This window comes from Furipterus horrens, unplaced genomic scaffold (genome assembly GCF_987537825.1).
Source record: "Furipterus horrens unplaced genomic scaffold, mFurHor1.1.pri manual_scaffold_6, whole genome shotgun sequence".
Taxonomy (NCBI): Eukaryota; Metazoa; Chordata; class Mammalia; order Chiroptera; family Furipteridae; genus Furipterus; species Furipterus horrens.
The window spans coordinates 67,616,125-67,640,291 of record NW_028327176.1 but is presented as its reverse complement, the minus strand read 5'-3'; the positions used below and the strand labels follow the sequence as shown (position 1 = coordinate 67,640,291).

At 39.5% G+C, this 24,167-nt stretch overlaps 1 protein-coding gene across 1 annotated transcript; it reads right to left on the bottom strand.

Annotated features, from left to right (window-relative positions):
* Positions 1-3,009: 3,009 nt before the first annotated feature.
* MRPL35 (mitochondrial ribosomal protein L35) lies at positions 3,010-22,903 on the bottom strand. Its single transcript, XM_090281675.1, has 4 exons — positions 22,831-22,903; positions 14,970-15,159; positions 14,175-14,319; positions 3,010-5,811 (listed from the first exon to the last, which is right to left on the bottom strand). The coding sequence occupies exons 1-4, from the start codon at positions 22,871-22,873 to the stop codon at positions 5,623-5,625; spliced, it is 567 nt and encodes a 188-aa protein (XP_090137801.1). The 5' UTR covers positions 22,874-22,903; the 3' UTR covers positions 3,010-5,622.
* Positions 22,904-24,167: the final 1,264 nt, after the last annotated feature.

The window sequence follows — 24,167 nt, the reverse complement described above, 5'->3', positions numbered from 1 at the left end:
CCACTTGCCTTGGGGAGGTGGCTCACCCTTGGTGAAGCTTCTTGGGGCTGTGGACCCATAGAGCTGTTCTGAGGAATCATTTAAATGTTTTGAAGTCCTTGATGAATGACTGTTTGTCCTTCATAGTAACCTGTGCTGTGACTAATTTCCCCAGGCAGAGAAGCTTACAATCTGAGCACCTCCTAGAGAACACTAAGCAAAAAGCAGCCAATCAACCAAACCAGTACAAAACCTAGAACTATGCTGTTTCAGGTATGCTATAAAATACATGAGACACCTGTGTAACATCAGAACGCTGGGCTCTAGAAAGGCTTTAGAGATTGCGATCTTTATGGATATGACTTCCTGCTCAGCTCTCGGGGCAGCTGTGGCTCGCAGCCCTCTGTTCCCTTTCTGGCTTGTGTGGAATGTGACCTGGAGGGAGTCGCACACTCCAGGTCTTAACCGTCATTTTGTACAAGCCCAGATAGCTTAGCAGGAAAGTGAAGCACTATCTGCCTAGACAGAGTTCTGTTAGAAAAGACCAATCTGGACTAAACAGCCTTTTGTTCTGAGGTAGTTGCTCTCCCCTTGGAGCGCTGAGCCTAAATGTAGGATATGGTATATTTGTGTTTAAGAGTTGGGAGTTTCCTTTCAGTGTAATGCATGCAGTGGTTACAACCCAGTTATTTATAAACTTGGGTTGTGTTTGTTCATAGATATGCCCTGAAGATTAGAGAATTAGTGTCATGTACCGCACAGAACTTAAGTCAACCAGCTGCAAACAGGCCCAGTTAGACCGTTCCATTCATCACTGAGCTGTGTGATTGTACGCCAGTGGTCTTTGCTGATGGCACGTTGGCTGGGTCTTAGCCACCTCAACAAGGGTTCTACTTGAAGTTGATTGTTACCAGATAAGCATATTTCAATCCCTTCTTCCCATAATTACTCTGAAGGCGACTTTGTAATTTACAAAATGATTTAGGAAAATAAACCTAAAAGCAAATTTGTGATTCAGAGGACAAATAGAAACTGTCTGTTCATTGTCTGTGCCTCACACCCTCTAATACGTAATCCTGTTTGGGGAAGACAGAAAATCTGTGTTTTTTAAGCTCACCGAATAGTTTCAGACAGAGGAAAAATACATGCTTTTGTATATACCTATTAGTTAGGAGTATCCAAGATTATCAGAAACAAATGCATAAAAAGCTTAACTTACTTAAGCAGCTTTATACAACATTTTTTTTTTTTTGCCAAAATAATAAATGCCTGTAGCAAGAGAGATAAAAATTCTATTGTGAACAAACTAGATTTTCACTATTTTACAATGGAAAGTTTTAACAAGTACAGACTATCAAGTTTGCACTCAACTATGCCAAAAACAAGTTTAAAGCACTCTACTCTCAGACATGATGTATTACTTCTCATTCAAGATTTAGAAAATATAAAGGTATCCAAACTGCTGTCTTAATGTAAATGTAACTTTTTTCTTCAAGTATTGATTTCTCCCTGGAAGACACTCACTGTACAACTGAGAACAGCTGTCATGTTTCTGGCAAAACATTGTTTACTTATCCAACATGCTGTTATATTTGTGTATGGACTGACACAAAATGTGAATGCCTCAAAGTGTACATGTAGTGGCGTGGTGTTCTGTCTAGAGGATATCACTACATGTTTTTAATTTGCTGACAGACAGACACAGGCTGTTTACAAAATGTTAGCTGGAAAATCTGTCCTTTTCATGTGATAACTTTTAGCTACTTGCCACTAAACGCCTGATCTGTTTTCAAGGAGGTGAGATGTGTTGTTGTCCTTGTACACTGGGGAGTTTAGTCTTAATGCCTACTGGCTTTGTGTGAATAGCTTGCTTACATCACTGGCCTCTGAAACGTGTTCTCCACAGTAAACTGTCCACGTGTTTGTGATAACAGTGCTTGTCCACCATGACCACCACTGAGCACCTTCCTAGTTCTTCACCTTGCACAGTATTTGAAATGGTAAAGGATGTGCTTCGTTCTCTGACAGCTGACATGCTGGATTGTGACTGTGTGTATTTCCCCTAGTTTAGTTCTGTAGACCCTATAGAACAACCTGTAAAAAAATAACATACTGGACTGTGCATCAAGGTTATAAAATAATATGATTCCAAAGGTTGAAGTTCTGCTGTTTTGTTATAATGCTTGATATATATCTTGAATAAAGTCTTAACATTTTTCTTTTAAAAATGTCTTCATAATGTTGGGCTTATGAGGAAAGAGAAAATACTTTTTTAAAAAATGTGGAAGGTAGCCCTGGCCAGGTAACTCAGTTGGTTAGAGTATATTCCTGATTGCCAAGGTTGCAGGTTCCATCTCTGGTCAGGGCACATACAAGAAGCAATCAGCGAATACATACCTAAGTGGAACAGCAAATCAACCTTTCTCTCTGCCCACTCCCGCTCCCTCTCTCTCACTCAAAATCAATCAATAAAAAAATTTTTTTAATATACAAGGTAGCAAGGATAAGAAGCTGAATGCTCAACCACTAATAGGCTTGGTGCCTGGTGACGTGGCCCCATACCTATTGCACAGAATTGTTGCAAGGAAAAAGATAAATGATGTCAGTGTATTGGAAGCCAGTTGATTATATAAATAGTAATCTAGAAACAGGGTAGCTGTGAAAATTCAGGTACCAGTTCATCTGGAAGGCAGTTTTAATTCTGCAAGCAGACTTTTGGTCTGTTGTTTCCCTCTTGCAACCTGTATCCTGATCTGCAAGTTGGGGAGAGCGTGTACAGGTCAGAGGAGGTGCACTGGGGGTGTGATGCCCTTGACCCCACTGCGGCCCTTGCCTTTAAAATACAGACTGGCACACACACACCCCACTGGCTGGTCTTATAGACTCGGAAACTCAAAATCTGAAGTATCAAAATGAAACACATTTTCTTTGCCTTTATAGTCTTATACTGTATATGGTTGACATGAGCACTGTTAAATAAAGCAACAGCAGTAGAAGTAGACTCAGAAGACGGAAAGGAAGATGGAGAGATGGAAAGGCTAAAAACCATTTATTTATTTATTGAGCCAAGTCCAGTGTCAACAGAACTGAGATTAACCAGGTTAAGAGGTGACAGTTATATAAGAGCTGACTTTAGGTAGAGAGCCATGAAGAAGTACTTAGTATTTTTAATGCTAGATTATAGTCACTTGTTGATTTAGACATGATTTTTCATATGTTGTTAGAAAATACACAGGATTCCAAAGAGTTAGGCCTAGGTTCTGATTGACTTATTAGCTGTATTTTGGGTTATTTATTTAACCTTCTGTAAGCTCCAGTTTCTTCTAATCTGAACTAGGGATAGAGTTTCTCCTTGTAAGGCTGGTATGAGGGTTAGCAGCTTTAGATACATGCCTGTCCCTGTGCTGGGCACAGTAGGTTTTCAGTTAAGTTACACTTTATGACATATACTTGAATGTCATTTAGGTAGACCCTTTAATGAGATGTTCTGTTGTCAAACTATAAAACCAGTTTGATGGTAAGCCCTGCTACCCCTCTCCCCTAAATTTTGTACCTGTCAGCCCTTCCATTTCAGTTCATCTCTGGATGCCAAGGCCTGCCTGCCAGCCCTCATCTCTACCACCTGTCCCAGGCCTTGAGGAGAAACCAAAGTGCTCTGAGGCCACAGTGACAGAGACCCTTGCCCATATTTACATGAAAGAGGTCAAGAAGGGGAGGTGAGTGTTTTCCTCCTCAACTCCTTCAGGCACCAGTTCCATCCCACTACCAGAGGTAGTGAGGGCAGGAGCCAGGCAGGTGAGAAATGCTGCGGCAGCCTAGGCAGTGGTACAGTGGTTAATTTCTGCCATCTCAGAAGTCTGAGGAAATGAACCCCATCCAAGTAGAATGCTAATCCATGCTTTAGGCTCTTATCTCAAATCAAATGTATGTTCTTTATTAATTGGTCCCAGAAAGATATATATTTGGCCTTCTAGTTTTAGAATACTCTATTTAGTCACCCTTTTCCTTTTAATGGACACACACACTGATTTCAAAGAATTTTGGTTATCTTTCCCTTTATTCTATCAACAACAGAGGAGAGGGCCTTCATGTCATCACCAACTATTATAGTAAAGGATTTGAAGCAGTAATTAAGGCATACTTCTTTTTAATAATGGTTTTTAATCAGACACAGTACCATTATTTGAAAATGCTTTCCAGATGATTCTGACGGAAGAGCTGAGAACCACTGCCCTTGACTATATCCACTCAGTCAACTACATTTTCCTCAGTGCCTCTTACTTGACCCTCTTTGAATGAATAATGTTTAACTCTTGCATCATTTCTAAAATGACTGAGATGACTTTTTCCCCCTTAGTATCTAGTGTATCTTTGGAAAATTTGGAAAGTTTATACTCACAATTAAAATTATGAAATCTCAAGTGGATTAACTTTTTAAAAATGCAGTCCTTCAATTCTTGGGTAAAAAGTTTTTGTCTTCATTTATATAGCCACTTCTGTTTCATGAACGGGCATACTGACAGGCTATTTCACATACACCTCTCTATAAAAAAACCCTGTTCCCATAAACTTGAGAATGTTATGAACACAGTGAACCTTAGAATACTAGGCGTGTGTTGCCATGCCATGCTCACCTCTAAGTGAAACTGCCCACGTAACTATATTTTGCTCCACACGAATCTGCCAACACAACCAAGTGAGCTAAGGTGGGCTCCTGACCCAAGAATGACCAATCCCTACACTGTTTGGTGACCTGAGATGAGACCTAGTATTAAAGGATAAGCAGGCCAGTGAACAGTCTCTTGGCAATTAAGAGATAGAAGCTGAGGGTCATCATGCAGAAATGAACCTCAACAGGGCAAGCTAGAGTTACTATGAGGAAGCAGAAACCAAGAGTAAGCAAAAGCTGTGTATTAGACAAGTTGGTAAGAAGATAGAGAATGGAGCCTACAATTGAAAAAGAAATGAGTCACCTGTATGGCTAGACCCCAGGCCTAAAGATCCACCATTTCCTGTTGCTGAGGCTCCTAGAGGTGCCTCAAACTCAGGACCACCCTACAATCTGTGTTCTTCTTGAGGCCTGGGAGTTAGTTCTGGGTGGAAGATGGAGGTGTTGTGGTGGTTCCTGAGTTCCCAGGCATGTATCCTTAAAAAAGAAATCATACTGCTTGAATTAACTTACTAGCTTTAGAGTCTTTTTATGTCTGTCCCAACTTGAGATTCTTTGTAACTAAAAAAGCCTAATTGGAACAACTAGTTAAACCATTACTACTTGTTAAAAGTAATCAATAATTTTATATTTTTACTTCCCTGAACAAATCTGGGGAAGTTTAATCCATCAAATTTTAAAACTCTTAAGTTTAATGTTATATTGTATGTTTCCATATCAGTTGGTATAACTTACATCAAGTTTTATACTTAGTCATTATTTTAGGTTTTTTTTAATTGGATTTATTGGCATGACACTGGTTAATAAAATTATATAGGTTTCAGATATATAATTCTACAATACATCATCTGTATATTGTATTGTGTGTTTACCACTCCAAGTCAAGTCTCCTTCCATCTATACTTACTCATTTTTGCAAAGACATATATACAAAGATATATATTCAATAACTGGGAAATCATAAAACTTCTGATCTACACTTTCAGGTTTGTCCGATCATGATACTTCTGATAAGGATCATCAGCATACCAGTTTCGCCTCTTCCAGAAAGATGTCGTCATTTTATCTAAGAGTTTACTCTGGGTTTTATTGCAGAACACAAATTCCCTCAGGCGTCTTTTTCTCGCAGCCGTCTTCTTCCATAATTTCTTCTTATAACCAGCCTGTTAGATAACAATACAAGGACATTTAAAACATTGTGTTTTCTAGAGAACAACAGATATCTTTACTACTCATGGTTTATAGGCCCAATGGGAACAAAGACCAGACTTTGACAGGGGCTGGTATGTTTTCAGAAAGATGTGATTCTCAGCGGGGTTGGATAAAGCATGTGTAGTTTTAAAAATAAATATTAATAATTTAATATTTTGAAAAAATTTTAAATTAAAACCACAGAAAATAAAGGTAAACAAATCTTTGTGCCTGGTGAGGTACAGGGTAATGATATATAGTAGCTTACTTCATATGCCTTATTATCTCTTTAACAATCTTTGACAACTATTGTTCTCATTTTACATATTAAAGAGAAACAACCATTGATTAGAAGAGTTATGTAGCAGACTGAGGTGAGAAGACTGATGAGAGTTCTCAGGCACTGCACCGCTTTTTCTTCCTGATGTGGAGGATGATGGAGTACTGGCGAGGTAGATAACATTTATGCTCATTAAGGGGGCTAGGTATTAAAAGGGCCAAGAAGCACAGTTCTCAAATATATTACTTCACTGATTCTTTCTATACACCAATTTCTATAGTAAGTACTTTTTAAGGAATAATGAATACAGTAAAACTATTATTAGGAGTGGTGAAGGAATGGTTAACTTGTATGTTTAAGCCAGAACTGTCATATATACCATACCATTCCTGCATTATTAATTTTGAAAAATTAGTTTTTGAACAAACAAAATTAGATTGAATATAAAAACTATAATCATAGCCTGTTTAAACTAGAAGAGACTGTAGAGGCCATCCAGATTAATGTTTGACTAGCACCATACAGTAAGTTACAGGGGAGGTGAGATTAGAACCCATGCTATTTGCAAGAGTCCTTCGTCCTTTTAAGCCACACGCGCTCTAGGGCAGCATACTAACTGAACAAACCACAGCTCCTTACTGAGAAGGTGGGTTTCTGGCATGCCTCAGTGTCATTACCGTGACCAGTAAGTTCTATGGTCCAGAGATGCTCAGAAATAGGAAAGAGTAAGAGTTCTGGTTTTAAAATGCCAGAGATTAGATTTTTACGACTCACTGACTACAATTTAAAATTGAAAGATTCAAATCAAAATCCTTATATTTGGAAACCAACTCACCGGCAGCCGCACATAGACACGAAACCAACATGCCAGCCGCAGTGCCCAGATGCCACCCGGGCCTGCCCCAATAGGTATGAAACCAACACGCTGACCGCCCCAATAGGTGCACAACAAACCCACCTACGGGCGTGCAGAGGCCTCCCCCTCCGTTGGAACAGGTGAGCAACCAATTTGCCTTGGACCCACCCGCCCCGGTGCACAATGGGTCAACCCGCCCCTGGCCTGTGTGAGGGAGTGCACTCGCCCCTGGCTGAGGCCAAAGGATGGTGACAATAAGTTTTGGGTGCTGGCTCACAAGAAAGAGCTGGGAGAGCAGTGGACTAGGTCCCAGTACAGAATCATCCCAAGTGGTATGAGACAAATCACTTAAGCAGACTGCTACCCTTCAAGTGGCTTCAGCTGGAAGCATCAGCTCAACAACTATATATATAAGAAGGTCACACCATAAAGGCAGAAAATAAAAGCAGATCAATCTAAGAAGCAGAAACAAGACTAGTGCCCAAAACGGGGAGGCAGAAAAACACACCACCAAACAGAAACAAGACCCCACCAAAAGGAAAGGAATTCCCAGAAGGAGGGATAGATGAAATAGAAGAAAGCAAACCATCAGACATGGAATTCAAAACAATAGTAATGAGGAAGATCAATGAACTCGACAAACTCAAAGAAAACTACAACGAACTCCAAGGGAACTACAAAGAACTCCATATAAACTATAAAGAACTCCAGAGAAGGTACAAGAAACTTACTGAGAACTACACCAGCATAAAAAAGGACAAAGAAACTATCAATAAGAACCCAGAAGAAACGAAGAATACAATTTCTGAGCTGAACAACATAGTAGAATCAATCAAAAGCAGGCTAAACAAAGCAGAGGATCAGATCAGTGATTTACAGGACAACATAGAAAAAAATTCCCAAACAATGCAACAAAATGAAAAAGGACTGAAAAAGAATGAAGAGGATTTAAGAGAACTACAGGACAACATGAGACAAAACAATATCCGTATCATAGGTATAAAAAAAGGGGAAGGAGAAGAGCATGGGATTGAAAACCTGATTGAAAAAGTAATGACAGAAAGTTTTTCTAACTTGATGATAAAGTCACGCAAGTCCAGAAAGCACAGAGGGTCTCAATGAAGATGAACCCCAAAAGGCTTTCTCCAAGACACATCATAATTAAAATGGTAACATTCAAAGACAAAGAGAGAATCCTGAAAGCAGCAAGAGAAAAACAGCAAATAACATACAAGGGAGCTCTGATAAGACTGTCAACTGATTTCTCAACAGAAATACTACAAGCCAGAAGGGAATGGCAAAAAATATTTCAAACAATGAAAAACAAAGGCCTACAACCAAGACTACTCTATCCAGCAAGGCTCTCTTTCAAAACGGAAGGTGAAATAAGGAGTTGCCCAGACAAAGGAAGACTAAAATAATACATCTCCACCAAACCAACATTGCAAGAGATGCTAAATGGAATGCTGTTAGAAAAAGAAGAAAAAGAGAGGGAGAGGAATACAGGTACAAAGGGAAATGAATAAATATCCATCAATAATAACCTTAAATGTAAATGGATTAAATGCTCCAATCAAAAGACATAGAGTAGCGGAATGGATTAGAATGCATGACCCACATATATGCTGTCTACAAGAGACACTCCTCAAAACAAAAGATCTACACAGACTGAAAGTGAAGGGATGGAAAAAAGCATTCGAAACAACTGAACTTGAAAAAAAAGCTGGGGTAGCAGTACTTATATCAGACAAAACAGATTTCAGAGCAAAGGCCATAAAAAGAGACAAAGAAGGACATTTTATAATACTTAAGGGAAAAATCCATCAAGAAGATATAACCCTGATAAACATATATGCACCCAACACAGGTGCACCCAAATATATAAGGAAAATCTTGGAAGACTACAAGAAGGATAACAGCAACACACTCATAGTAGGGGACTTTAACACCCCACTGCCAAAAATGGACAGATCTTCGATGCAAAGAAACACCAAAGATATTGAGGCACTGAACAACACTCTAGATCAAATGGACTTAATTGATATATATAGAACTGTTCACCCCAAAGAAGCAAAATATACATTTTTTTCAAGTGCACATGGAACATTTTCAAAGATAGACCATATGGTAAGACACAAAACAAGCCTCAACAAATTCAAGACAATTGAAATTATATCAAGCATTTTCTCAGATCACAATGCCTTGAAACTAGAAATCAACCTCAAGGAAAAAACTCAAAGACATTCAAACTCATGGAGAATGAATAACATGCTATTAAATAATGAATGGGTTAACAATGACATCAAGGAAGAAATCAAAAAGTTTCTGGAAACAAATGATAATGAGCACACAACAGCCCAAAACCTATGAGACACAGCAAAAGCAGTCCTGAGAGGAAAGTTCATAGCAATGGAGGCCTACCTAAAAGGATAGAAGAATCTCAAATAAAAACTTTAACCCTACAGCTACAAGAACTAGAACAACAAACAAAGCCCAGAGCGAGTAGAAATAAGGAAAAGATCAGAGCAGAATTAAATGACATAGAGACTAAACAAACAATTCAAAAGATCAACAAAAGTAGAGCTGGTTCTTTGAAAAGATAAACAAAATCGACAAGTCTTTAGCCCGGCTCATTTACAAAAAAAAAAAAAAAGAAGAGAGGACCCAAATAAAACAAAATCAGAAATGAAAGAGGAGAAATCACAACCGATATCACAGAAATACAAAGGATTGTAAGAAATTAGTACAAACAACTATATGGCAAGAAACTTGACAACCTAGATGAAATGGACAAATTTAAAGAAACATATAATCTTCCAAACCTAAATCAACAAGCAGAAAGCCTGAACAGACGGATAACAAAGAGTCAAATTGAAATAGTAACAAAAAAACTCCTGGCACACAAAAGCCCTGGACTGGATGGCTTCACAGGCGAATTTTACAAAACATTTAGGGAAGAACTAACACCTACCCTTCTCAAACTATTCCAGAAAATCCAGGAAGACGGAAGACTCCCAAACTCTTTCTATGAAGCCAGTATTACCCTAATTCCAAAACCAGGTCAAGACACAACAAAGAAAGAAAACTACAGGCCAATATCAATGATGAACATAGATGCTAAAATCCTCAACAAAATATTGGCAAACAGGATCCAGCAACACATTAAAAGATCATACATCATGATCAAGTGGGATTCATCCCAGGGATGCAAGGTTGGCTTAATATTCACAAATCAATAAATGTAATACACCACATAAACAAAATGAAAGACAAAAAATACATGATCATATCAATAGATGCTGAAAAGGCACTTGATAAAGTACAACACCCATTTATGATGAAAACACTCAGCAAACTGTGAATAGAGGGAGCATACCTCAACATAATAAAGACCATATACAAGAAACCCAAAGCCAACATCATACTCAATGGACAAAAACTGAGAGCATTCCCCCTGAGGTCAGGAACAAGACAAGGATGTCCACTCTCTTCACTCATATTCAACATAGTCTTGGAAGTTCTAGCCACAGCAACAAGACAAGAAAAAGAAATGAAAGGCATCCAAATTGGTAAAGAAGTAAAACTGTCATTATTTGCAGATGACATGATAGTGTACATAGAATACCCTATAGACTCCATGAAAAAACTACTCCACCTAATAAGTGAATTTGGTGAAATAGCAGGGTACAAAGTCAATAGTCAGAAATCAAAGGCATTTCTGTATACCAACAATGAAATATCAGAGACAGAAACTAGTAAAAAAATCCCATTTACTATAACAACAAGAAAAATAAAGTACCTAGGAATAAATTTAACCAAAGAGGTAAAAGACCTGTACTCGGAAAACTACATAACACTGAAGAAAGAAATTAAGGAAGAGACAAATAAATGGAAGCATATACAATGTTCATGGATGGGAAGAATCAACATCATTTAAATGTCCATACTACCCAAAGCAATTTATAGATTCAATGCAATCCATACTAAAATACCAGCAATTATTTTACAGACCTAGAACAAATACTTCAAAAATTTACATGGAACCAAAAAAGACCCCGAATAGCAACAGCAATCTTGAAACAGAAGAACGCAATAGGAGGAATCAAAATACCTGACATCAAACTATACTACAAGGCCACTGTAATCAAAACAGCCTGGTACTGGCATTAGAACAGACATATAGATCAATGGAACAGAATAGAGAACCCAGAAATAAACCCAGGTCTATATGGTGAACTAATGTTTGACAAAGGGGGACGGAGCATAAAATGGAGTGAGAAGAGCCTCTTCAACAAATGGTGCTGGGAGAACTGGACAGGGATGTGCAAAAAAATGAAACTAGACCACCAATTTACACCACACACCAGAATAAACTCAAGATGGATCAAAGACTTAAGCGTAAGCCATGATACCATAAAAGTCCTAGAGGAAAAACAGGCAGGAAAATTTCAGATATCCCACGTAACAATATTTTCACTGATACATCTCCTAAGGCAAGGGAAATAAAGGAAAAAATAAATGGGACTACATCAAACTAAAGAATTTCTGCTCAGCAAAAGAAAACATCAGCAAGATGAAACGGGAATCAACCGTATGGGAAAACATATTTGCCAATGATACCTCAGACAAGGGATTGATCTTCAAAATATATAAAGAACTTACATATCTCAACACCAAGAAGACAGACAACCCAATTAAAAAATGGTCAAAGGACCTGAACAAACACTTCTCCAGGGAGGATATACAGAGGGTCCATAGGCATATGAAAGGATGCTCAACATCACTAGCCATCAGAGAGATGCAAACAAAAACCACCATGAGATACCACCTCACACCTGTCAGAATGGTCATCATCAACAAATCAACAAACAACAAGTGCTGGCGAGGATGTGGAGCAACGGGAACCCTAGTGCACTGTTGGTGGGAATGCAGACTGGTGCAGCCACTACAGAAAACAGTATGGAATTTCCTCAAAAAACTAAAAATGGAACTGCCTTTTGAACCAGTGATTCCACTGCTAGGATTATACCTGAAGACTCCTGAAACACCAATTCAAAAGAATCTATGCACCCCTATGTTCACAGCAGCGCTGTTTACAACAGCCAAATGCTGGAAACAGCTAAGTGCCCATTTATAGATGAGTGGATTGAAAAACTGTGGTACATTTACACAATGGAATACTATGCAGCAGAAGGAAAGAAGGAACTCCTGTCATTTGAGACAACATGGATGGAACTAGAGAGAATTATGCTTAGTGAAATAAGCCAGGCAAAGAAAGAAAAATACCATATGATATCACCTGATAGAGAAGACTAATGAACAACACAAACAAATGAGCAAAACTGAACAAGGAACAGAGTAACAGTTATCGGAGGGAAGGGGGAGGGAGGAAGGGGAGTAAGTAGGGGAAGGGTTTAGTAAAGGAACTAATATAAATAACCCACGGACATGGACAACAGGGTGGGGATTGACTGGGAGAAGGGGTGGGCTGGGTGGGGGGTAGCAATGAGGGAAGGAATGGGTCAACTGTAATAGAAAAACAATAAAAATAAAATAAAAAGCATATTAAAAACAAATCCTTATATTTGTATAATTTTCTAGTTTGGAAGCAAAACTAGGTCCCTGCAGATCCCCAACTGACAGACATGGAATTTACTGTCCTGGCTATCACCACCAGTATCCTTTGAAGATTATTCAGTGGAATGCAACAATGTGAAAAATACATGAAACATTTTATACAATCTCTAGATTCATAAATGTAAGGAGAGAATAAATAATAAAAATTAGGGACAACTGAATGAAACCATCCCACAGAAAATACTTTCAGTTTTTATATATTTGTGTCAATTAACCCTTCCAGATATTTTGTTTTCTTCTTAAAATTGGATTTTGCTGAAACAGGCCATTATGCATATGAAATACTTTTTAGGGCCCTGAATGGGACAAGGTATTATGATTGGAGAACTTGATCAGGTCGTTCATAACAACATGAGGGTTTCAGGGCCCAATAAAAAGGACATGGGAAGGAAAGCAAAGAAAGCCACCCATTTCCTTTTTATTTAGGGTCAGATGAGGACCTGGAAATAATGAGTATGATAAAAGGGAGTGTAAATGTTTCCAGTGGTCCAAAATTCCCCCAATTCAGAACTATTAGCTCAACTACTTAGTTCACCTACTTATGGATTACATGAGCTTCTAGTGAGTAGTGTAGGAAATGACCACAGTATTTTTGTTCCAGTACAGAAATTAGCTGAGAGTTCTAATCAACCTATTTATGCACATTTAGGATTGTTTATGAGATAGGGTATAATCCTTTCCAGCTATCAAATAGGGACAAAGTGCTACTAATTGTTTATCTTTACAAGGAAACAAAGTTTGATCTTTAAAGAATCACTTGTCAACTTCCAAGTAGAAAAAGGGAATTAGGATTTGAATAGTTATCAAAACTCAAACATGGTTTTACAAAACTCTGTGGTCTTCTGCTGCCTTCTAATTATGAGTTGCTCTGCTTCCATGAATAAGGACATGAACTAAAAAGCCCACAGTCACGCTCAAACACTCCATGGGAGAGGAAAGAGCAGTCATAATTTGTCAGAGTACCCTTAGAGGCTGTAGTCTGTGACCAGAGTAAGTATCTGAATTCTGTCTGTACAGTCCCCAATTATACTCATGAACAGAGAGAAAAACTTAGGAATGTAAAAAAATAAAAAGTATGCAGGGTTAATGTTCTGCCATAAAGATTAAGCCACTTGGAGAATCCAATCCAAGGCTGACTGACACTCTTCAGTCCCCGAGTCTGAGCCATGTGACTTAAATTCTTGTTGGTATCCTCTGGCTTAATTCTCCATGATTAAACAGAGTCCCGCCAGCCCACACAGGTATTCCACATGGGGGTTTCGCAGGGCTCCTGGTAATCATTAGATCTAAGCCAGACATGGAAGAGACCTGAGATGAACCTGTCCTACATGAAGACTTTCACCACTGTGAATATTTTTTTAAGTAAACGTTTAAATGTATTTTCTTCACATGGATTCACTTACATGAAGTGATGCCTGCCAAGCTAGTACTTAAGCACAGCACAGCACTATAAAAGCTACTGGTAACATGGGAGGAAGACATGTCACTGAATAGGCTGAATTCTGCTTCATTTTAATCTGCTCATACTCCTTTTTCAATCAGGTAACAGTGTGAAGACTCACCTTCCTCCTCACCCAAAGGCCAGAGTGAAGTCGAAGAAACCTATAGATGACAGCTTTCACAGTCTTTCTCTTGCCTTTTCGTGAGCTGAAGTATGTCACATTTCTGACTGGCAGCTTCAGGACATTTGGAAGCAAGGGGGCCACTCTAAAATACATTTTTAAACTTTAACTCCGCAATAAGTGATCCAAGGATAAAATCCATTTGTATACTTAGAAATGAGTAAAGCAGCTCCACTGGAACACAGCTGATTTTTAATATACATTGTTACTTCAAATGATGACACCAGGCCTAAGTAAGGATCGAAGCTACCACCAACTTGCAGGCTAGTTGTAATCTACCCCACCCCAATGCCTATGAGAGAACGGATCCTATTATATTTCAATCATCTGATTTTTAATCCATCTGCTCACTAGATTACCGCCTCCTAAGGACTGCAACTTGTTTATCTTTGTATCTTTTCTGCCAAGTATAGTGCTAGGCACCCAGGTGCTTAACTAAATATTTGCTGATTGAATGAACACCCATGCAGCCCAGCCTTATAAGCTGAGCATCTTGTTCACCCTCCACTTTGGCTGACAGTTCCCTCCTGGAAACCACATCTAGAATGCCAGAAGTGTGCTGTTTGGTAGTCCCTACAGCTACTGGATGTCAATCATATTCTCTCCCCCCCATCAGGCAAAGTCTACACAATAAACTGCAGGTTCACAAAGTACCATCTATTTCTAAGAAGTCTTTGCAGGCATGATATTTTAGAATTTCTGCCCAAGCATCATGTTTACTCAAATATACTATACCTATCTAGGATCGTTGCCGTGTGCCCATGTGTCATGCTCATGACTGACGTAATAAGCCTGGGAGCAGAGGAAATACCCGAAGTCTGAATATGACAAAACTGTCGGGTAGACAGTGCAGATCTAAGACAGGCATTCTTGGCGCAGTTTTGATAGGCTGAAGACGCCAAAATATTCAGGGGCTGTAAGATTCCTGTAAAGACAGAGAAGCATAAATGCTTAATAACATATTCTAAAACATGCATCCAGACATTTAAATTAATGAATAAATTTTAAAAGCAACTAAGTGTTATACATTATCAATGTACCCTGAAGCTCAGACTCACCTATGGAGCTTTTTACCTACTTTATTGAGGTATAACTCACATACCAAAAAATTACCTATTTGTGTACAATTCAATGCATTTTAGTAAATTTAGAGTTGTACAGCCATCACCACAATCCAGTCTGATGTGTCCTAGTTCTACATTCAACAGTACAAAGAAAATATATGTACCATTAATTCCCACCAAATCTTATGCTCTGATGAGACAGAACTCCTGCACATTGTGCAGTGGCAGGGCAGGGACAAGAAAGGTTGACAACTCCCTGGAAAGACAAGAGTAGCAAGAGAAGGATACATAAAGAAAACAGCACTCTGACTGGTGTGGCTCAGTAGATTGAGTCCTGGCCTGTGAACCAAAAGGGTCTCTTGCATGGGGTTGTGGGCCAAGTCCCCATTGGGGGCATGCAAGAGGCAAACACACATTGATGTTTCTCTCCCTCTATCTCCCTCCTTTCCCCTCTCTCTAAAAAAAAAAAAAATAATAATAACATCTTAAAAATAAAAACAGAAAAGGTACATTAACCCTCGACTAGAAAATGAACAGGCTATGAGGAGGCAGTATACAGTCCAGTAGGATGAAAAACATGTGCAAAAACAAGGAGGCTGAAACAAATACATGTCTGGAGTGGGACTGGACCTGCCACAAAAGCTGGGCACTGCTTACCTAACTACTGAAACTGCCTGGGGAGAAATAGTGGGAAATAAGGCGGGAAGACCACAAGACAGATCATGAGGGGCCTAGATTTATGAACTAAGAGTGCATGTCTTATAAGTCTAATTCTCTACTCAGTGCAGGCATTCAAGCTCCAGGTACAAATAAATTATATCTCAAAGAACTGAAAATGAGCACAAGCCAGGAGGTAATCTTCGAAAGATTAAGTGAATCACAGAGGAAGATTATAGACAAGAAAATGTCCCAGTTTTCACAGGTCACTAGAGCTTGATGTTTCAGTTAAAAAAAAACCTCTCAGAAATTTTTGGAAATCAAGCCTGAAGGATATGAACAGATGAGAGTGCAGAACATATAAATGGGTAAACAACAGGCTCATCTGTAGAAAATGTCAGAATGAATAAACAGGAAGTACACAGAACAAAATATATTGTCAACTGAGAATGAATTGTTACTCAAAAAGAACTTCGTTTCATTTTTTGATACAGTCACTAGCCTGGGAAATCATGGGAATGTCTAGACAGTGTACCTGACTTTAGGAAGGCATGTAAAAAGGTTTCTTTAGCCCTGGCTGGTGTGGCTCAGTGGATTGAATACCAGCCTGTGAACTGAAAGGTTGCTGGTCAGGGGACATCCCTGGGTTGCAGGCTGGATTCCCAGTTGGGGGTAATGGATTGATGTTTCTTTCTCTCTCCTTTCCCCTTCTCTTTAAAAATAAAATAAAATAAAATAAAAGTTTCTTTATATTCTAAAGTTTTTTATATTCAGAAATGTGGGAAGGATAATAGTAGAGTTAGATAAAATTCCAAGCTCACTGGAAACTATCCCCAAATTAGGCGATTGCTGTTTTCTTGGTGAAAGTCTCTTCCTGGCTCCCTGACTACCTTTCCCCCCAATTTTTATGAAGGTCCTAAAGCTGTATAAGGCAAGTTTACTATATCTGCATAAAAAACAAGTTGGACCCTGGCTGGTGCAGCTCAGCGGACTGAGCACTGGCCTGCGAACCAAAGGGTCGCTGGTTCAATTCCCAGTCAGGACACATGCCTGGGTTGCAGGCCAGGTCCCCGGTTGGGGGCGCGCAACCACAACTGATGCTTCGCTCTTTCTCTTTCTCCCTCCCTTCCCCTCTCTCTAGAAATAAATAAATAAAATCTTAAAAAAAAAAAAAGTTGGGAACCATGGCTCACAAACATATTTGTGAAAGGACAGACCATATGGACTCAAAGTGATCCAGAAAGAGAAGAAAACATCAAAATTAACAATATGACTTCTAGCCAAGATGGAGGTATAGGTAGACACACTGCATCTCCCTCACAACTAAGAAGGAATTTACAACCACTTCAAAACTAAAAAATCCCAGAAGATCCAGAAAATCAAACTACATAAAAGTTCAACAAATAAAGAAATAAGAAATATTCAGCTAGAAAGGTAGGAGGGGCAGAGCCGCAACAGAGAGGAGGTGCCAGGCTGTGGCAGTGGCTGGGGGGACGGAGCTTTGCAGTGGCACAGGGACTGTAGCTGCAGTAGAAAGCACAGTCATACATTTAAAACCTGGGAAGCGATCCCAGCCCCAGACCAGAACACGCAGCACATGGTTCCAGCACCAGGGAAAATAGAGCCACATTGCTTCTGTGAAAGCCAGTGGGGGTTGGGGCAGAGAAGAAACTGCCAGTCTCTCAAAGGAGGCAGCTTGCTTAGTACAGGAAAGGGGAGAAGTGCCTGGAAAAGCAGCAAGTGCGGGGAAACTGGCATTGTTCCCTCTCGGACCCTTCCCCCACATATAGTGCTACAACATGGTGAAACAGGTCACCAGTACTCATGAATACCTAAGGCTCTGCCCCTTACAATGTAACAGGTGTGGCAGCTCTACCTAAGACACAGAAGCAAACACAGAAAGCTGTCAAGAAGAGGAGACAGAGAAGTACAGCCCAAAAGTAGGGGCAGATCAAGGTTCCAGTGCAAGAACTAAGTGACAAGGAGACAGCCAACCTAACAGATGAGGAGATAGCAAACCCAACAGATGCACAGTTTAATGCACTGGTGATAAAGATGCTCACAGACTTGACTGAAAAGATTAAGCATGACAGGGAAGAAATGAAGGCTATATTAAGTGAAATGAGGGAAAATCCACGTGAAGCTAGTGGTGAAGGAAAGGAAACCATGGTTCAAATCAATGAATTGGAACATAAGGAAGAAATAAACAATCAACCAGTACAGGAGGAGGAAATAAGAATTGAAAAAAGTGAGGAGAGGCTTAGAAACCTCTAGGATAACTTTAAACATGCCAACATCCGAATCATAGGGGTGCCAGAAGGAGAAGAGGAAGAGCAAGAAATTGAAAAATTATGTGAAAAAATAATGATGGAAAACTTGCCCAATTTGGGGAAGGAAATAAGACATACAGTTCCAGGAAGCAGAGTCCCAAACAAACTAGACCTAGGGAGGACCACACCAAGACACATCATAATTAAAATGCTAAAGGTTAAGGAAAAAGAGAGAATCTTAAAAGCAGCAAGAGAAAAGCAGTGGGTTACCTACAAAGGGGTGCCTATAAGACTATCAGCTGATTTCTCAAAAGAAGCTTCACAGGCAAAAAGGGGCTGGCAAGAAATATTCTAAGTGATGAAAAGCAAGGACCTACAACCAAGATTACTCTATCCAGCAAAACTATCATTTAGAACGGAAAAGCAGATAATGTGCTTCCCAGACAAGGTAAAGCTAAAGGAGTACATCATTACCAAGCCATTACTATATGAAATGTTAAAGGAACTTATTTAAGAAAAGAAGATCAAAACTATGAACACTAAAATGACAAAAAAATCACATCTATCAACAACAGAATCTAAAAAAACAAAACAAACTAAGCAGAGAACCAGAGTGGGAACAGAATCATGGGTATGCAGAGGAGGTGGAGGGGTGTCAGTTAGGAGGTGGAAGGAGGGAAGAGGAGGGAAGTGGTGCAGAAATTAAGAAGTGTAGTAGGAGGGTGCAGAATAGATGGGGAAGTTAAGAATCGTATAGGAAAGGGTAAAGTCAAAGAACTTATACGCGTGACCCATGGACATGAACTAAGGGGGCGTAGGACTGCTGCAGGGAGAGGCGTGCTGGGTAGAGGACAGCAAAGGGAAAAAAAATTGGGACAACTATAACAGCATAATCAATAAAACATACAAACAAAAACAAAAGCAATATGAAATCAAGGAGAAACACAGTGAGGTCAGAAAAATGGGCTACTGGAACAAGAAGAATGAAAACCTAGCTTGAGAGCAGATCCCGGGAAAATGACTTGGGGGGGGGGCTTTATCCATCATATTCTCTCATGGACCAACCATGTGATCTAGCTTATAAAAACCAACCAGTGTGAAACTCAGATTGTGTTTAACAAAAAAGGGTAGCACGCAACCCTGGCTGGGTGGCTCAGTTGATTGGAGCACTGTCCCATACACCAAAAGGCTGCTGGTTTGATTCCCGGTCAGGGTACATGCCTAGTTGTGGGTTCAATCCTCAGTCAGGGTACATATGTGAGACAACCATTCGATGTCTGTCTGTCTCTATCTCCCTTTCTCTCTCTCTAAAAATCAATAAACATAAACCTTGGGTAAGGATTTTTTAAAAAAATGGCAGCACACTAATCAAGGATAGCAATTAACTGCTCCTTCAGTCTTTTGCCCATTCGGATATTTTAACACAGACCAGCTTTCTCTAAAAATATATTCTTATAGGGAGAATACAGACTTTTTTTTTTTTACAAAGGAAGTGACAAAAAACCATAGTTGTGAAGAAATTAAAGGAAGTAGGGATAGGAAAAGCACAGGTGAAAAGGCAAAAGTGCTGTAGTAGGCCTGGGGAATTATAAATAGCCCTGAGTGGGGCAGGAATCAAAGGAATGGGGGAGGCGCAGGGAGGTGTGTGTGACAAGGGTCTAAAGCAGTGGTCTTCAAGTTTTGATCTCATATTCTCTAAGAGAATTCTGAAAAATTACACACCCTTTCACAAAACTTTATGTAATATCTAAAATTTTAAATAAATCGTTAAAAAGGATGTAATTTCCAGTATATTTAAAATACTGACACTTAAAAATAAGATGTCACATCACTTATTTTCAAAGGAATCTACATTTCATAGTGAGTTGATACCCACCTAAATAATCTACTTAAAAAACACAAGGACAATAAATTCAAGTTGATGACAATAAGAACTACTTTTCATCAAAAGATACTGTAAATAAACTAAAAAGGCAAGCCAAAGTGGGAGAAGATATTGGAACACACATTTAAACGAGAAGGTCTGCATATCCAGGGCATATAAAGAACCATAAATAAGACAGCTCAATAAGAAAATGCCTGTAACTCTAAAGCAAACCTCCGTATAAGTACCACCCAGATCAGGACAGAGAGCACTACAAAGAGCCTCTTTTCCATCCCCATGGACCTCCCCAATCAAAAATCCCTTTTTTTGCCAACTATAAATACTATCATTATTTTTATTATTACCTTTGTCTTTTTTTTCTGTAATAGTTTTAGCTTCTATTTGTGTAAGTATTGCCACATACTTAAGTAGATATTTCATAAAAGAAATTTAAATGGCCAATATATGTGTAAAGGTATTCAGGGACATTACTAATCAAGTAAATGCTGTTCAAACCACAATGAGACATCACTAAATACATACCAAATAGACAAAAATTTCTAGGCCTAACAATACCAACTGTAGATGAGGACATGAAGAATACAGTGCTGTGGTGACTTTAAATAAGCATATATCTTTGGCAGTATCAGGCAGTGCTGAGTATATACATACCGAATCTGCAATTCTACAGCTAGTTTTACACGTACACACACACAGACACACACACACCCCTCTTAGAGAAACTCTAGCACTCATGTACCATGACACAAAGTCAAACAGCATTGTACCTAATCATCCCAAACTGGAAAACTCTCAAATGCCCATCAGTAGTAAAATGGAGAATTGTGGGGTAGTCACATAAGAGATTATTTTATAGCAGCAATGACAAAGCACTATAGCTATATGCAAAATGAGTTTTACAAAGTAAAAGATACAAGAGTACACACTGTGTGATTCCATTTATGTCGTCGGCAGCCGTCCGTCTACAGAGACGATGGTGTAGCTTCTTAAGAGTCTATCTGCACCGCCGAGAATGGCTGTGCAGTCCAACTCGGGAGTGACACGGTATCTGTCTCCTCCCGTGTTGAATCGACATCTTGCGATGACTCTGGAGTGTCCTCTCCAGTGAAGCTGAAGCTACAGAGCCTGGGCAGGGTGATATGGAGGGTCTGCTGTTGCCCATGCATCAGACACCCCCTCTCTTCGCGGCTGAAGGGTCCAAGGGAAAGACGGAGTCAATACAGCTTGGCTTCAGGTGCGCCGCAGGAGTTGCCGGTGTTGACTACAACGTCAAACCGCCTTAGGGACTCCGGCTCCGGATTTTCTGTCGGGGTTTACTCCCTTAGCCTTTCCCCTGAAGAGGTATGCCGCAAGGCAGCGGAGGTTTTTTGGAGTCAGAGTTTTCCTTCTCTGTCCATTTATGTAAAGTACAAGAAAGGGCAATACTTACACAAATAGAAGCTAAAACTATTACAGAAAAAAAAAGACAAAGGTAATAATAAAAATGAGGATAGTATTTATAGTTGGCAAAAAAAGGGATTTTTGATTGGGGAGACCCATGGGGGTGGAAAAGAAGCTCTTGGTGCTGCTCTCTGTCCTGACCTGGGTGGTACTTATACGGAGGTTTGCTTTAGAGTTATAGGCATCACTTGGAAATATTGTGGGCTCCGTTACAGACCACTGCAATAAAGCAAATACCACAATAAAGCAAGTCTCACGAAATTTCTAATTTCTCAGTGCATGTAAAGGTTATGTTTAGATTATACTGTAGTCTATTAAGTGTGCAATAGCATTGTGTCTAGAAACAATATATATGCCTTCATTAAAAAATACTTTTTTTAAAAAAATACTAACCATCATCAGGACCTGTTGGAAAAATGGCGCCAAAAGACTTGGCTCCACGTAGAATTACCACAAACCTTAAATTTGTAAAAAAAACAAAACAGTATCTACAAAACATAATCAAATTAGGCAGGCCTGTATTTAATCCATTCATGTATATTACATAATTTTTTTTTATTGTTTCACAAATTAAAATTACCCCTGTAAACAAGCTCTTCTGTAAGTTGGAAATTTTACATCGTCTTTTTTTTTAACTTCTATTCTTCCACAGAATTTTATCCTAATTTATTTTTTGTGAAAGTAATTTACTGTAATCATATTTAAATGATCCTTAACTCTTTGCAAAAGTCCTTATGCAACTAAATTAAGTTGCATTCCTTCCTGACATCTCTCTCAAGAAATCCTTAAAACTGCCTTTGTGCTGGAGGCTGAGTGACTATAACAGTCACAATCCCAGTACGTTGTAGGATCTCATACACACAAATCACTATGTGCCAGGACTGCGCACGGTGCTCTTCGTGCAGGAGCTCGTTTAGTCCACGGGTAGATGGTATTATCCCCAGTTTACAGCCGTAGAAATCGAAGTTCGGAGAAATTAAGTAACTTTTTCAAAGTCAAAGGTCGTGAGTGGTGGGTCCTAGTCCCTCACCTTTCTTAGCTCCTGTCCTTGGGTTTTGTTTCCTAAGAAAGGAGGAATGGCTAGGAGCCGATAAGGAAGCGTACACTTTGAGACACTCAGGTACGCGAGGGTCCAAGAGTTTCGGAACCCTCTGGCCTCAAATAACGCTCCCCACGCCCGCGCTTTCTTCTGCTAACACACACGCTAAGCACGCAGTATATTCTGTGCCAGTACCCACTACTGTGAAAGTAAACACCGAACGCATTTCTCTCCCACTGACCTGAAGCTACTCTCACCACACCGGCAAGGGCACGGACCGCCATCTTACCACTCCCGTCCTACGGCAGCCGCATTGGGTCTAAAATATTCAGAGCAAAAGGACATTAAGGTAAATTAATCTGGGTGGAGCCAAGGCAGGGGAAAATAATTAAAGGTACGGTCAAATCAACCTTTATTGAATGTCTTGTATACGCCGGGCTGTCCTTCACTGCTGTAAAACAAGTGCCTGGCATATAATATAGGCTCTTAGTATTTTACCGAGCATTTGATTGAAAGATCTATTTAAAATACATGACATTTGAAACAATTTCTCTTTGCTCATTTTATTAAATTTGAGAGAATGAAAAGTATCATCCTTCCAAAACTGGTAGATGAATGGGAAATAGTAGTACTATTAAAAGTCATTTTTAAGCCCTGGCTGGTGTGTCGCAGTGGATTGCATGCCAGCCTATAAACCAACAGGTCCCCAGTTCAATTTCCGGTCAAGGAACATACCTGGGTTGCGGGCTTGCAAGAGGTAACCAATGTTTCTCTCCCTCTCTTTCTCCCTTTATTTACTTTTAGAGAGAGGAGAAGGGAGGGAAAAGGGAGAGAAACAGCGATGTGTGAGGGAAGCTCAGCCACCAGCTGAGGACCCAGGCCGCAACCCAGGCACCTTTTTGGTTCACAGGCCAGCACTCAATCCACTGAGCCACAACAGCCAGTGCTAAATAAAATCTCCCCCCCCCCTTTTTTTTAGCGAGAGAGGAAGGGAGGGAGAAAGAGAGGGAGAGAAACATTTAAGGTAATATATTCACAGGTTCCAGAGATTAGGAGAGTGTGGACATATTTGGGGATAATTATTATGCCTACCACACTTATTTTAAAGCAGCAATAATAAACCTATTACATGTTAACACATTTTTAATGAAAAATAACTATGCCAAGATAAAAAAGTTAGAAGAGTAGCATTGTTTAACCTTTTTGAAAATCTCTTTAATGTCTAGTTTAATAAAAAGCTGGATTCTGATAATTGCTTATGCAATCTATTATATCTGTAAAAACTCTATGAGATAATGAATGAAAACAGCAAATAATAACTTTTATATTATGAAGTTAGTTTTGATCCTATGGGCCCTCTGAAAGGATCTGAGGCTCCCCAGATAACTCTTTTGTAGATTAACCTTCAGTTTCTCTGGGTTATAGGGCATATAAGTGGGAGATGAGCTTGGACTGTTACCATTGCTGTCTTCATCTCATACCTACAGTGGCCACTTTGAGCCTAGAAACATCCACATATACTAGAAAAGTACTCTGAGACATATGGCTCTGTGATTTGGCAGTGGGAGTCACTGCACT